The sequence below is a fragment of the Nerophis lumbriciformis genome, linkage group LG21 (assembly GCF_033978685.3).
Source record: "Nerophis lumbriciformis linkage group LG21, RoL_Nlum_v2.1, whole genome shotgun sequence".
Lineage (NCBI taxonomy): Eukaryota > Metazoa > Chordata > Actinopteri > Syngnathiformes > Syngnathidae > Nerophis > Nerophis lumbriciformis.
In genome coordinates, this window is record NC_084568.2 from 16,648,731 (window position 1) to 16,660,799 (window position 12,069).

General features: G+C 37.9%; 1 protein-coding gene across 1 annotated transcript in view; it reads right to left on the reverse strand.

Moving 5' to 3' along the window:
* Window positions 1-5,609: 5,609 nt before the first annotated feature.
* The window catches only part of cratb (carnitine O-acetyltransferase b), a 38,709-nt gene continuing 32,249 nt past the window's right edge, over window positions 5,610-12,069 (reverse strand). Inside the window, exon 15 of the mRNA XM_061982805.2 lies at window positions 5,610-6,214. Within this exon, the coding sequence (XP_061838789.1) occupies window positions 6,011-6,214 (204 nt within the window). The 3' untranslated portion in view covers window positions 5,610-6,010. The remainder of the gene's footprint in view (window positions 6,215-12,069) is intronic.

Sequence of the window (12,069 nt, forward strand, 5' to 3'; positions counted from 1 at the left end):
TTTTTTATGTTGATTTAATTAAAAAAAAAAAAAGAAAGAAAAAAACCCAAAAAACGATACCGATAATAAAAAAACCGATACCGATAATTTCCGATATTACATTTTACCGCATTTATCGGCATACATCTCTATTCAGAATGCCTTGTTTTTATTGTTTAATTTTTTTTATTAACTAGAAGAAATTCTAAATTAGACTTAGACTTCCTTTTTATTGTCATTCAAATTTTAACTTTACAGCACAGATAAGAACGAAATTTCGTTACATAAGCTCATGGTAGTGCAGGATAAAAAAGCAATAAGGTGCATATATAAATAAATAAATATATATAAATAATATATATAATATATATATAAAATAAATAAATATATATGAATATATATAAATAAATAAATAGATTACTGTACAGATAAATATATTGCACTTTTTCACATGCGTCCACGTTTATGGATGTATGTTATATTGTCTTTTTTATTCCAGCGAGTTAATCCATTTTGGGGGCAGTTGAGGGGATAATTTAAATGGTATTATCCATTTTTTTAAATTGTTTTCTATAAGATAGAAATGACAAAAACAAGGGGACTTTCAGTATTAGTGTTTTTATTCACGCTCGGGGGATACGTACGCCCCCAGCTAAGAGGTGACATTGCTCAAGCCAATTAAATGCTACAAACTGTAGAAAATGGATGGATGGAAACTGAGATACCAAACCTAACTTGGAAATTGCATTAAGTTGTACATGTTTTTCAGCTCATTCTATTAAGCTTTCTTTATAATGAGGTAAACGTATGCAGAACTCTGCAGGTGCCAGAAACTCATACAGTGGTTTGTGCAGATAAATACATTACTACTATTCAGAACCTGATAGAACATACACAACCCAAAACCAGTGAAGTTGGCACATTGGCAATTTTTTAAGCTTTTCAGGTGGAATTCTTTCCCATTCTTGCTTGATGTACAGCTTAAGTTGTTCAACAGTCCGGGGGTCTCCGTTGTGGTATTTTAGGCTTCATAATGCGCCACACATTTTCAATGGGAGACAGGTCTGGACTACAGGCAGGCCAGTCTAGTACCCGCACTCTTTTACTACGAAGCCACGCTTTTGTAACACGTGGCTTGGCATTGTCTTGCTGAAATAAGCAGGGGCGTCCATGATAACGTTGCTTGGATGGCAACATATGTTGCTCCAAAACCTGTATGTACCTTTCAGCATTAATGGTGCCTTCACAGATGTGTAAGTTACCCATGCCTTGGGCACTAATACACCCCCATACCATCACGGATGCTGGCTTTTGAACTTTGTGCCTACAACAGTCCATATGGTTATTTTCAGAGGTGGGTAGTAACCAGAGGTGTGGACTCGAGTCACATGACTTGGACTCGAGTCAGACTCGAGTCATGAATTTGATGACTTTAGACTCGACTTGACAAAATGTAAAAAGACTTGCAACTCGACTTCGACTTTAACATCAATGACTTGTGACTTCACTTGGACTTGAGCCTTTTGAATTGACATGACTTGACATGACTTGCTACTTTCCCCAAAACCCAAAGATGAAAAAGTTATTCGGGAGCGCTCCGTATTTTTCATTGTGTACTTGTCTATCAGCGTTGCGTGTGTCAGCTGGTGTGGTCTCAGTACAACAGCCAATCAAATTAAGTGAAGTGAAGTGAAGTGAATTATATTTATATAGCGCTTTTCTCTAGTGACTCAAAGTGCTTTACATAGTGAAACCCAATATCTAAGTTACATTTAAACCAGTGTGGGTGGCACTGGGAGCAGGTGGGTAAAGTGTCTTGCCCAAGGACACAACGGCAGTGACTGGGATGGCAGAAGCAGGGATCGAACCTGCAACCCTCAAGTTGCTGGCACGGCCGCTCTACCAACCGAGCTATACCGCTATATATATATATAAATTAGATCTACTTTGTTTTCATCACACAGCATTCATCCAATCAAATTGCAGGACAACCAACGAACAAGACATGTCCAAACCACACGCCAATGAACAAAAAATGATACCTAAAATAATTTCGTTTGGGTATAAAAATTACGAGGTGGTCAACACAAAACGGTTTGCAGTATGCAACACATGCGGTTCGAAAATTACTGATGGAGAGGCAACAACTTCCAACTTCGTCCGGCATTTGAAGTTGCACAAAGAACGGTAAGTTTTGAATGTAAGATAACGTTTATTGGCTAAGTAACGTGACTTTTATTTGCTGTGTAGTTAAATCAGTGAGGCTGTAAACTCACTGCTAACGTTATAACGTTATTGCAAACACGGGAATCTGTTGCAGTTCACTACCTTATTCATACTTTTTGTTCAGTGATTTTTTTAAGCAGGGTTACGTTAGTCAATATATCACACGTAACGTTAGACGGCGGTCAGCAGCACCGCGTATTTTAGCCAACTAAAAAAAGACAAAAATAGTCAAATAAAGGTCAGTTAAAATGTATACTATATTATGAATATGTGTACCGTTTTAGCTAGCTTTCTGACATACTGTTGGTTGTTTACCTCAGTGGTCCCCAACCACCGGGCCGCGGCCCGGTACTGGTCCGTGGATCGATTGGTATCGGGCCGCACAAGAAATATATATATATATATTTTTTTTTTTTTAATTAAATCAACATAAAAAACACAAGATACACTTACAAGTAGTGCACCAACCCAAAACAACTCTCTCCCCCTTTTGTTCTGGGCATTGAACATGAAGACTCTTCCTTCACTGTTCCGAGTGGCCATGAGAGTCTTGGCAGTGCCTGCCTCCAGTGCTCCAGTGGAGCGAGTTTTCAGCCATGGTGGCATCATGCTACGCCCCCATCGTGCACAAATGACTGACAGACTCTTGGCTAATTTGGTCTTTTGCAAATGCAATGCAGCATAGGGCCCTGACATATAAAAAGTACAACTTTTTTGTTATGTTCACGTATATGTCATGTTTTTTCAATGTTAACACTTTTGTACAAATAAGTACATTTGCACTTTATTTTTCAATGTGTTTGTTCTGTAAAGGAATGAGTTAATGTTTAAAATGACTGGTTAATAGTGCTATTATAAAGTGCAATGTCAGCACAATTTTCTTTCCTGCAATTTAAAATGCACTTGTTTTAATAAATAAATACAGCGTTTGAAAAGCATACACAATCTGTGTTAATATATTAGTCTGTGGTTAAAAGGACTTGAAAGGACTCGAAACTCAAAATGCAGGACTTAGGACTTGACTTGAGACTTTCCGGTCTTGACTTTGGACTTGACTCGGGGCTTGCCTGTCTTGACTCGGGACTTGACTCGGACTTGAAGGCAAAGACTTGAGACTTACTTGTGACTTGCAAAACAATGACTTGGTCCCACCTCTGGTAGTAACGCGCTACATTTACTCCGTTACATCTACTTGAGTAACTTTTGGGATAAATTGTACTTCTAAGAGTAGTTTTAATGCAACTTACTTTTACTTTTACTTGAGTATATTTATAGAGAAGAAACGCTACTTTTACTCCGCTACTTTTATCTAAATTCAGCTCGCTACTCGCTACTAATTTTTATCGATCTGTTAATGCACGCTTTGTTTGTTTTGGTCTGTCAGACAGACCTTCAAAGTGCCTGCCTTACTGGTGACGTTTCACTCCGTTCCACCAATAAAATGCAGTCACTAGTGACGTTTGACTCCGTTCCACCAATCAGATGCAGTCACTGGTGACGTTGGACCAATCAAACAGAGCCAGGCGGTCACATGACCTGACTTAAACAAGTTGAAAAACTTATTGGGGTGTTACCATTTAGTGGTCAATTGTACGGAATATGTACTGTACTGTGCAATCTACTAATACAAGTTTCAATCAATCAATCAAAAGTGTGAAGGAAAAAAGACACTTTTATTTCAAACGTACATCCCGTCACAAGCCTAAAGACTGACTGCACAGTTCCTGTCTTCACAATAAAAGTGCCGCTCCATCGCGCCTGCGCTTTCAAAATAAGAGTCTCCGAAAGCCAGCGCAAACAAGCTAGCAAGCTACGGAATTTGCCGCCAATGTATTTCTTGTAAAGTGTGTGAAAACGAATATGGAAGCTGGACAAATAGGATGCCAAAAACCAACCACTTTCATGTGGTATTAGACAGAAAGGAGGAACTTTTTTTCTCCTGCATTTGAAAACGTGGACGTTAAGCACTGCTGTCTGATTACAATCAATGCAAGTCATCAGAATCAGGTAATACACCAACTTATATTCTTGTCAACATGAAAGAAAGGAATCTATATGTGTTAAACATGCATGTATATTCATTAAAACACCTTTAACATGTAAACAAAAACGGCAAAATAAATAAATATAAATGATATACTGTATATATCAATGTATGTGTATATATGTATATATATATATATATATATATATATATATATATATATATATATATATATATATATATATATATATATATATATGATATGTGTGTGTATGTTACTCATCAGTTACTCAGTACTTGAGTAGTTTTTTCACAACATACTTTTTACTTTTACTCAAGTAAATATTTGGGTGACTACTCATTACTTTTACTTGAGTAATAAATCTCTAAAGTAACAGTACTCTTACTTGAGTACAATTTCTGGCTACTCTACCTACCTCTGGTTATTTTCCTCTTTGCTCCGGAGGACACGACGTCCACAGTTTCCGAAAACAATTTGAAATGTGGACTCGTCAGACCACAGAACACTTTTCCACTTTGCATCAGTCCATTTTAGATGAGCTCGGGCCCAGCGAAGCTTGCGACGTTTCTGGGTGTTGTTGATAAATGGCTTTCGCTTTGCATAGTAGTTTTAACTTGCACTTACAGATGTAGCGACTAACTGTAGTTACTGACAGTGGTTTTAGTGTCCCTGAGCCCATGTGGTGATATCCTTTACACACCGATGTCGGTTTTTGACGCAGTACCGCCTGAGGGATCCAAGGGATCCATTCAATGTTACGTGCAGTGATTTTTAAAGATTCTCTGAACCTTTTGATGATATTACAGACCGTAGATAGTGAAATCCCTAAATTGCTTGCAATAGCTCATTGCGAAATGTTGTTCTTAAACTGCATTTGTTCACAAAGTGGTGACCCTCGCCCAATCCTTGTTTGTGAAAGACTGAGCATTTCATGGAAGCTGCTTTTATACCCACTCATGGCACTCACCTGTTCCCAATTAGCCTGTTCACCTGCGAGATGTTCCAAATAAGTGTTTGATGAACATTCCTCAACTTTCTCAGTCTTTTTTGCCACTTGTGCCAGCTTTTTTTAAACATGTTGCAGACATCAAATTCCAAATGAGCTTTTATTTGCAAAAAATAACAAAGTTTACGAGTTGGAACGTTAAGTATCTTGTCTTTGCAGTCTATTCAATTGAAAATAGGTTGAAAAGGATTTGCAAATCATTGTATTCTGTTTTTATTTACGATTTACACAACGTACAAACTTCACTGATTTTGGGGTTTGTAATTGGGAACCACTGGATTAAAGGATCTCCAAGATGACTTTGCTCCAATCCACAAAGCATTGAGCTCATAAAGGCATGTTGTCAATACGGCTAAAATTCCACCAAACAACACCAACAAAAACCGAGCCAATGCAGTTCATGAACTTTATTAAGTTGAGCACAAATGTATCACCACATCTACTTAAGCACCAAACACATCTATGACCGTCAACATTATTTCTCCCATCTTTTGGTCCTTTACAAAGACAAACTGATTAACCTACAAATGATTTCTTTCTCCCGGCATCATATTTCTTGATAAATGGTGGTAATATGGCAACATATATACAAAAGCTTTGGCTGTGATTAATACTGGAGTGTCAGGTGGCTTTGATTTTTGTTGTTTTGTCTTGTAGTTTTGTACTAAGAATGTAAATATTGCTTGTAAATGAGTGGCATGCATAAAAAATAAAAAAAAATTCTCCATAAGCAATTTCAAGTGATCTCGAAAAAAAAATGTTTTCAATCTTTGAGCAGTCAATGTATTTCGCTCTACACAGTAGGGTGCAGCAACTCCTGTAGTTGGCACAGGGTGTCCTTCAGGGCCACACCCAATTTTTCCGCATTCGTCTCCTCGCAGCAGTTGAAGGCGGTTATGGAAAAGTGGACGTGGTCTGACTGTGGGTTGTAACATACGGCGTAACCGTCAGGAACTAGGGGTCCAAAACACATCACACTGTCTGTACTCGCAGGCACCTAAAAGGGAAAAACGAGAATAAAATAGATTAACTAAATAAAATTATAAGTGAAGGGAAAAGATGGTAAGGGACAATGCTATGACTGCAAATGCACAATAACATGGTCCAAAAAAGTAGGGGCCACAAATATGGAAAATCCATCCTTTCCATCCTTTATACACAACAACTGCTTGTGTCCTTCTATCGCTGCTCAATAGAGCAGTGTTCTTCAACCACTGTGCCGCGACACACTAGTGTGCCGTGAGATACAGTCTGGTGTGCCGTGGGAGATTATCTAATTTCACCTATTTGGGTTAAAAATATTTTTTGCAAACCAGTAATTATAGTCTGAAAATGATGTGTTGTTGTTGAGTGTCGGTGCTGTCTAGAGCTCGGCAGAGTAACCGTGTAATACTCTTCCATACCAGTAGGTGGCAGCAGGTAGCTAATGGCTTTGTAGATGTCGGAAACAGCGGGAGGCAGTGTGCAGGTAAAAAATGTGTCTAATGCTTAAACCAAAAATAAACAAAAGGTGAGTGCCCCTAAGAGAAGACATTGAAGCTTAAGGAAGGCTATGCAGAACAAAACTAAAACTGAACTGGCTACAAAGTAAACAAAAACAGAATGCTGGACAACAGCAAAGATTTACTGCGGAGCAAAGAGGGCGTCCACAAAGTACATCCGAACATGACATGACAATCAACAATGTCCCCACAAAGAAGGATAAAAACAACTGAAATATTCTTGACTGCTAAAACAAAGTAGATGCGGGAAATATCGCTCAAAGGAAGATATGAAACTGTTACAGGAAAATACCAAAAAAAGAGAAAAAGCCACCAAAATAGGAGCGCAAGACAAGAAGTAAAACACTACACACGGGAAAACAGCTAAAAAGTCCAAATAAGTTAGGGTGTTATGTGACAGTACACCTACTTTGAGGCAAGAGCTATAGTGATCCATGCTTGTTATGGTTTAAAGTCATATCCAACAACTGCGACGACAACTTTTTACTGTCAACTGAGTTTAGTTTTTTAATGATTTCTGCTAGTGGTGTGCCTCTGAATTTTCTCAACGCAAAAAATGTGCCTTGGCTAAAAAAAGATTGAAAAACACTGCAATAGAGAGTGTGCTGACATACTGTATGTGTGTATGGTATGCCAGCTGCACGGCGGCAGAGAGAAACGCACTGCAGAGGGTCATAAAAAGTGCCATGAAGATCACTGGTTGCTCTCTCCCCTCCCTAAATGAACTGTACAGTGCCAGGTGCCTCAAAAAGGCCCAAAACATCATAAGGGACCCATCTCACCCCGGACATAAACTTTTTGAACTGCTGCGCTCGGGCAAGAGACACAGGAAAATAAAATGCCGGACAAACAGATATAAGAACACTTTTTACCTGAGAGCAATAGTGTCGCTAAACACAAGACCCGTTGGCGGTCCCGTCTTGTCCCCTTGTAACGTATGTCTGCTCTTAGTGGGACTGTGCCGAAAATGAAATTTCAGTTCTTATGTGTCTTGTACATGTTAAAGAATGGACAACAACAAAGCATCTTGAATCTTGAATCTTGAAGACAAGAATGACTGTGCATGTGAGCTGTGTGCTTGGTATCTTTATGTATCTTTATCTATTTATCTATGTTCTTATGTTTTTATGTGTTATTATGAATTTGCACTAAATTAGTTTTTGCTTACATTTTCGTTGTACAATGTACAATGACAATAAAGATATATTCTATTCTATTCTATTCTTTCCATCCTTTATACCTGCATTATCCTTTCCATCCTTACCCTTTCCATCCTTTGTAATTGAGCAACTGTGTGGAACAATTTCCCTTGTGGATCAATAAAGTTTGTCTAAGTCTAAGTCCAAGACTAAATAAGTTAAACATGAATAGAGTGGAACATGTTTATGTCCTGTTAGCATACCTGAAATGCTAACTGGTAGCATGCTAGCCAGATAGAATCCCATAACAAAAAAAAAATCGACCTATAGGGGCATACCTGCAAAATGAGTTACAAAAGCCTGAATGTAATGTTAGCATGCTAACGTTACATGCCAACAGTTAGTATGCGTCAAGATACCAAAATATATGACTCTGTGAGGTGTATACCTGTAAAATTAGCCCAAAAAGATAGCATGCTAATGTTAACGTGCTCACATTACCGTGCGTGTACTTGTAAAAATAGCTAACATACTAACGCTATAGTGTCAACAGTAAGCATGCTTCAAGTACCAAAATATATGACTTTGAAGTGCACACTTGCAAAAATAGCCCCCCAAAAAATCTAACATGCTAATGTTAGCATGCTAACAGTAATCATTCATCAAGTACCAAAATATATGACTCTGAGGTGTACACCTGTAGAACTAGCCAACAAGGTAGCATACCAGTGTTAACATCTCTACATGCTTACATTATTGTGCGTAGTTGCAAAAATAGCATAACATTATCATGCTAACAATAGGCATCTGTCAAGAACCAAAATATACAATGCTGAGTTGTATACCAATAAAATTAGCCCCCAAAAATATCACGCTAATGTGAACATGCGTCATGAGTCAAATACCAAAATACAGTATATGACCCTGAGGTGTATTCTTTCAAAAATTGCTAACATACAGTCATCATACTAACAGCAAGCATATGTCAGGTAACAAAATACATTACTCTGAGGTGTATACTTGCTAATATGGCTAAAAAAGATAACATGTTAACAGTAAGCAGGCGTCAAGTCCCAAAATGTATGACTCTGAAGTGTATACCTGTAAAATTAGCCAAAAAAGGTAGCATGCTAATGTTAACATGCGTCAAGAACCAAAATACAGTATATGACCCTGAAGTCTATACTTGTAAAAAATATCTAAAAAAGTTAACATGTTAACGTTATCATGTTAACAGTAAGCATGTGTCAAGTACTAAAATATTTAATTTTTCATTTATTTATTTCAGGCAATAACATAAAAAAGTACAAAGTTGACAACACATAATAATATACATTAATATAGTGCAAAAGGTAATGTATAGTATGTAATTCATGATTGTCCAGTTTTGCCTGAAAGGGAGTGGGAAGAAGATCATTTATTTAATCCCACCCCCAGTTCTCCATTCAGTGATTATTCACATGAGTTTCACTCTTACTTTGTTTAAGGATTATAATACAGATGTTGTATCATAGTGGCATTACCACAGGTAACAATAATTATTACACTGTAACAATAATTTGTATCAACAATGTAGGAATAATGAATATACCAACAATGGTAATAGACAACATAGCAACAATGGTAATAGACAACATTGCAACAATGGTAATAGACAACATAGCAACAATGGTAATAGACAACATAGCAACAATGGTAATAGACAACATAGCAACAATGGTAATAGACAACATAGCAATAATGGTAATAGACAACATAGCAACAATGGTATTAGACAACATTGCAACAATGGTAATAGACAACATAGCAATAATGGTAATAGACAACATAGCAATAATGGTAATAGACAACATAGCAATAATGGTAAGGAAACATTGAGCACATGTTAACACTTTGAGACAGAGTATAGCAGCAGGTCAAATTAAAGACCCTCATCTCTATATTTGAACCAGACCCCATGTTTGTATAATAGTTTAAATCAGGGGTCTCAGACACGCGGTGCGCGGGCTAGTTGCGGCCCGCAAGACGTTATTTTGCGGCCCGCACCTTTATATGAACATTTAATGTTAGTGCGGCCCGCAAGTTTTATATGAATGGCGTTTGACAGCGTCATACTTGCCAACCCTCCGGATTTTTCCGGGAGTCTCTCGAATTTCAGGGCAACCATTGTTTCGAATGTCTTCACCCAAACAACAATATTAAGGGCGTGCCGTGATGGCACTGCCTTTAGCGCCCTCTACAACCCCCCCCCCACCCCCCCGTGCGTCGGTTGAGGTGAGCGGGGTTGGGGGGGGTGGGGTTTGGTGGTAGCGGGGGTGTATATTGCAGCTCGGAAGAGTTAGTGCTGCAAGGTGTTCTGGGTATTTGTTCTGTTGTGTTTATGTTGTCTTACGGTGCGGATGTTCTCCCGAAATGTGTTTGTCATTCTTGTTTGGTGTGGGTTCACAGTGTGGCGCATATTTGTAACAGTGATAAAGTTGTTTATACGGCCACCCTCAGTGTGACCTGTATGGCTGTTGATCAAGTATGTCTTGCAGTCACTTACGTGTGTCTGCAGAAGCCGCATACAACATGTGATTGGGCGAGCACGCTGTTTGTATGGTGAAAAAGCGTTCGCGACGACAGGTTGTAGAGGACGTTAATGGCAGTGCTATCACGGCACACCCTTAATATTATTGTCCGGGTGAAAATCGTGACAAATTCGGGGAATGGTTGCCCCGGGAGATTGTCGGGAGGGGCACTGAAATTCGTGAGTTTCCGGAAAAATCGGGAGGGTTGGCAAGTATATTGCTAGGGCCGGATAGCCATTCAAAGAAGGTGAATTCATTAAAAAGTGCATGTTAGTTTTTTTTAAGAAATCTTTTCTTGCGGCCCAGCCTCACCCAGTTTCTGCATCTAGTGGCCCCCAGGTAAATTGAGTTTGAGACCCCTGGTTTAAATTGATTAATAGTTTGGCATTGCTTGTGTTGTAAGTCCAGTTTGTTCCATAGTTTTACTCCGCATACAGACACACAAAAACGTTTACGAGTGGTTTGAGCTCTCGGCAATAAGAAATATCCAAAGCCTCTCAAGTTATGAGCCTGCACTCGTCTTATAAAAAAACGTTGTAGATTAGGCGGCAATCATTTGTTAAATGCTTTATATAAGTTTATTAATGTATTATATTTAACAAGGTCATCAAATTTGAGCAACTTTGATTGCATAAACAGATTATGAGTATGTTCTAAATAACCAACGTTGTGAATGATCCGCACTGCTCTTTTCCGTAATATGATCAGAGGATGAGTTGTGTTGTGGTAAGTATTCCCCCATACTTCAACACAGTATATAAGGTATGGGAGTACCAAGGTGCAGTATAGAGTACGGAGTGCATTTTCATTGAGGTATAGTTTTGCTTTGTTTATAATTGAGAGGCTTTTGGAGATTTTTGTTTTAATGTGTCTGACATGAGGTTTCCATGATAGTTTACTATCAATTTATTACTCCCAAAAATGTATTCTCATTTACGATTTCAACTTGGGTACCATCAATACTTATTTTCTGTTCAGACGTTATGTTGCGATTTCCAAACATCACTATCTTAGTTGTATTTATATTCAAAGATAATTTATTTCTGTCCATCCATTTTTTTTACTGTTTAGTTCTGTTTACTGTATTTATGAGCTCATTATAGTCATCACTACTGTAGAATATATTTGTGTCGTCTGCAAATAGTATACATTTCAGTACTTTGGATGTATTAAACATATCACTAATATACACATTAAACAGTTTGAGACATTTGACTCTTAGGTGTATACTTGCAAATATAGCTAAGCTAACATGCTAAAAGTAAGCATGCATCAAGTACCAAAATACAGTATATGACTTTGAGGTGTATACCTGCAAAATTTGCTTTAAAATGCTAGCATGCTAATGTTAACATGCTTAAATGTTAATGTTAACATGCATCAAGTACCAAAATATCTGAAACTGAGATGTATACCTGCAAAATTAGCTAAAGAAGCTAACCTGCCGACGTTATATTGCCAACAGTAAGCATGCGTCAAGTACCAAATACGTATATATATGACTCTGAAATGTATACCTGTAAAATTAGCCAAAAAAGGTAGCATGCTAATGTTAACATGCTTTCGTTAACATGCATCAAGTACCAGAATATATGACCCTGAAGTCTATACTTGTAAAAAATATCTAAAAAAAAAGTTAAC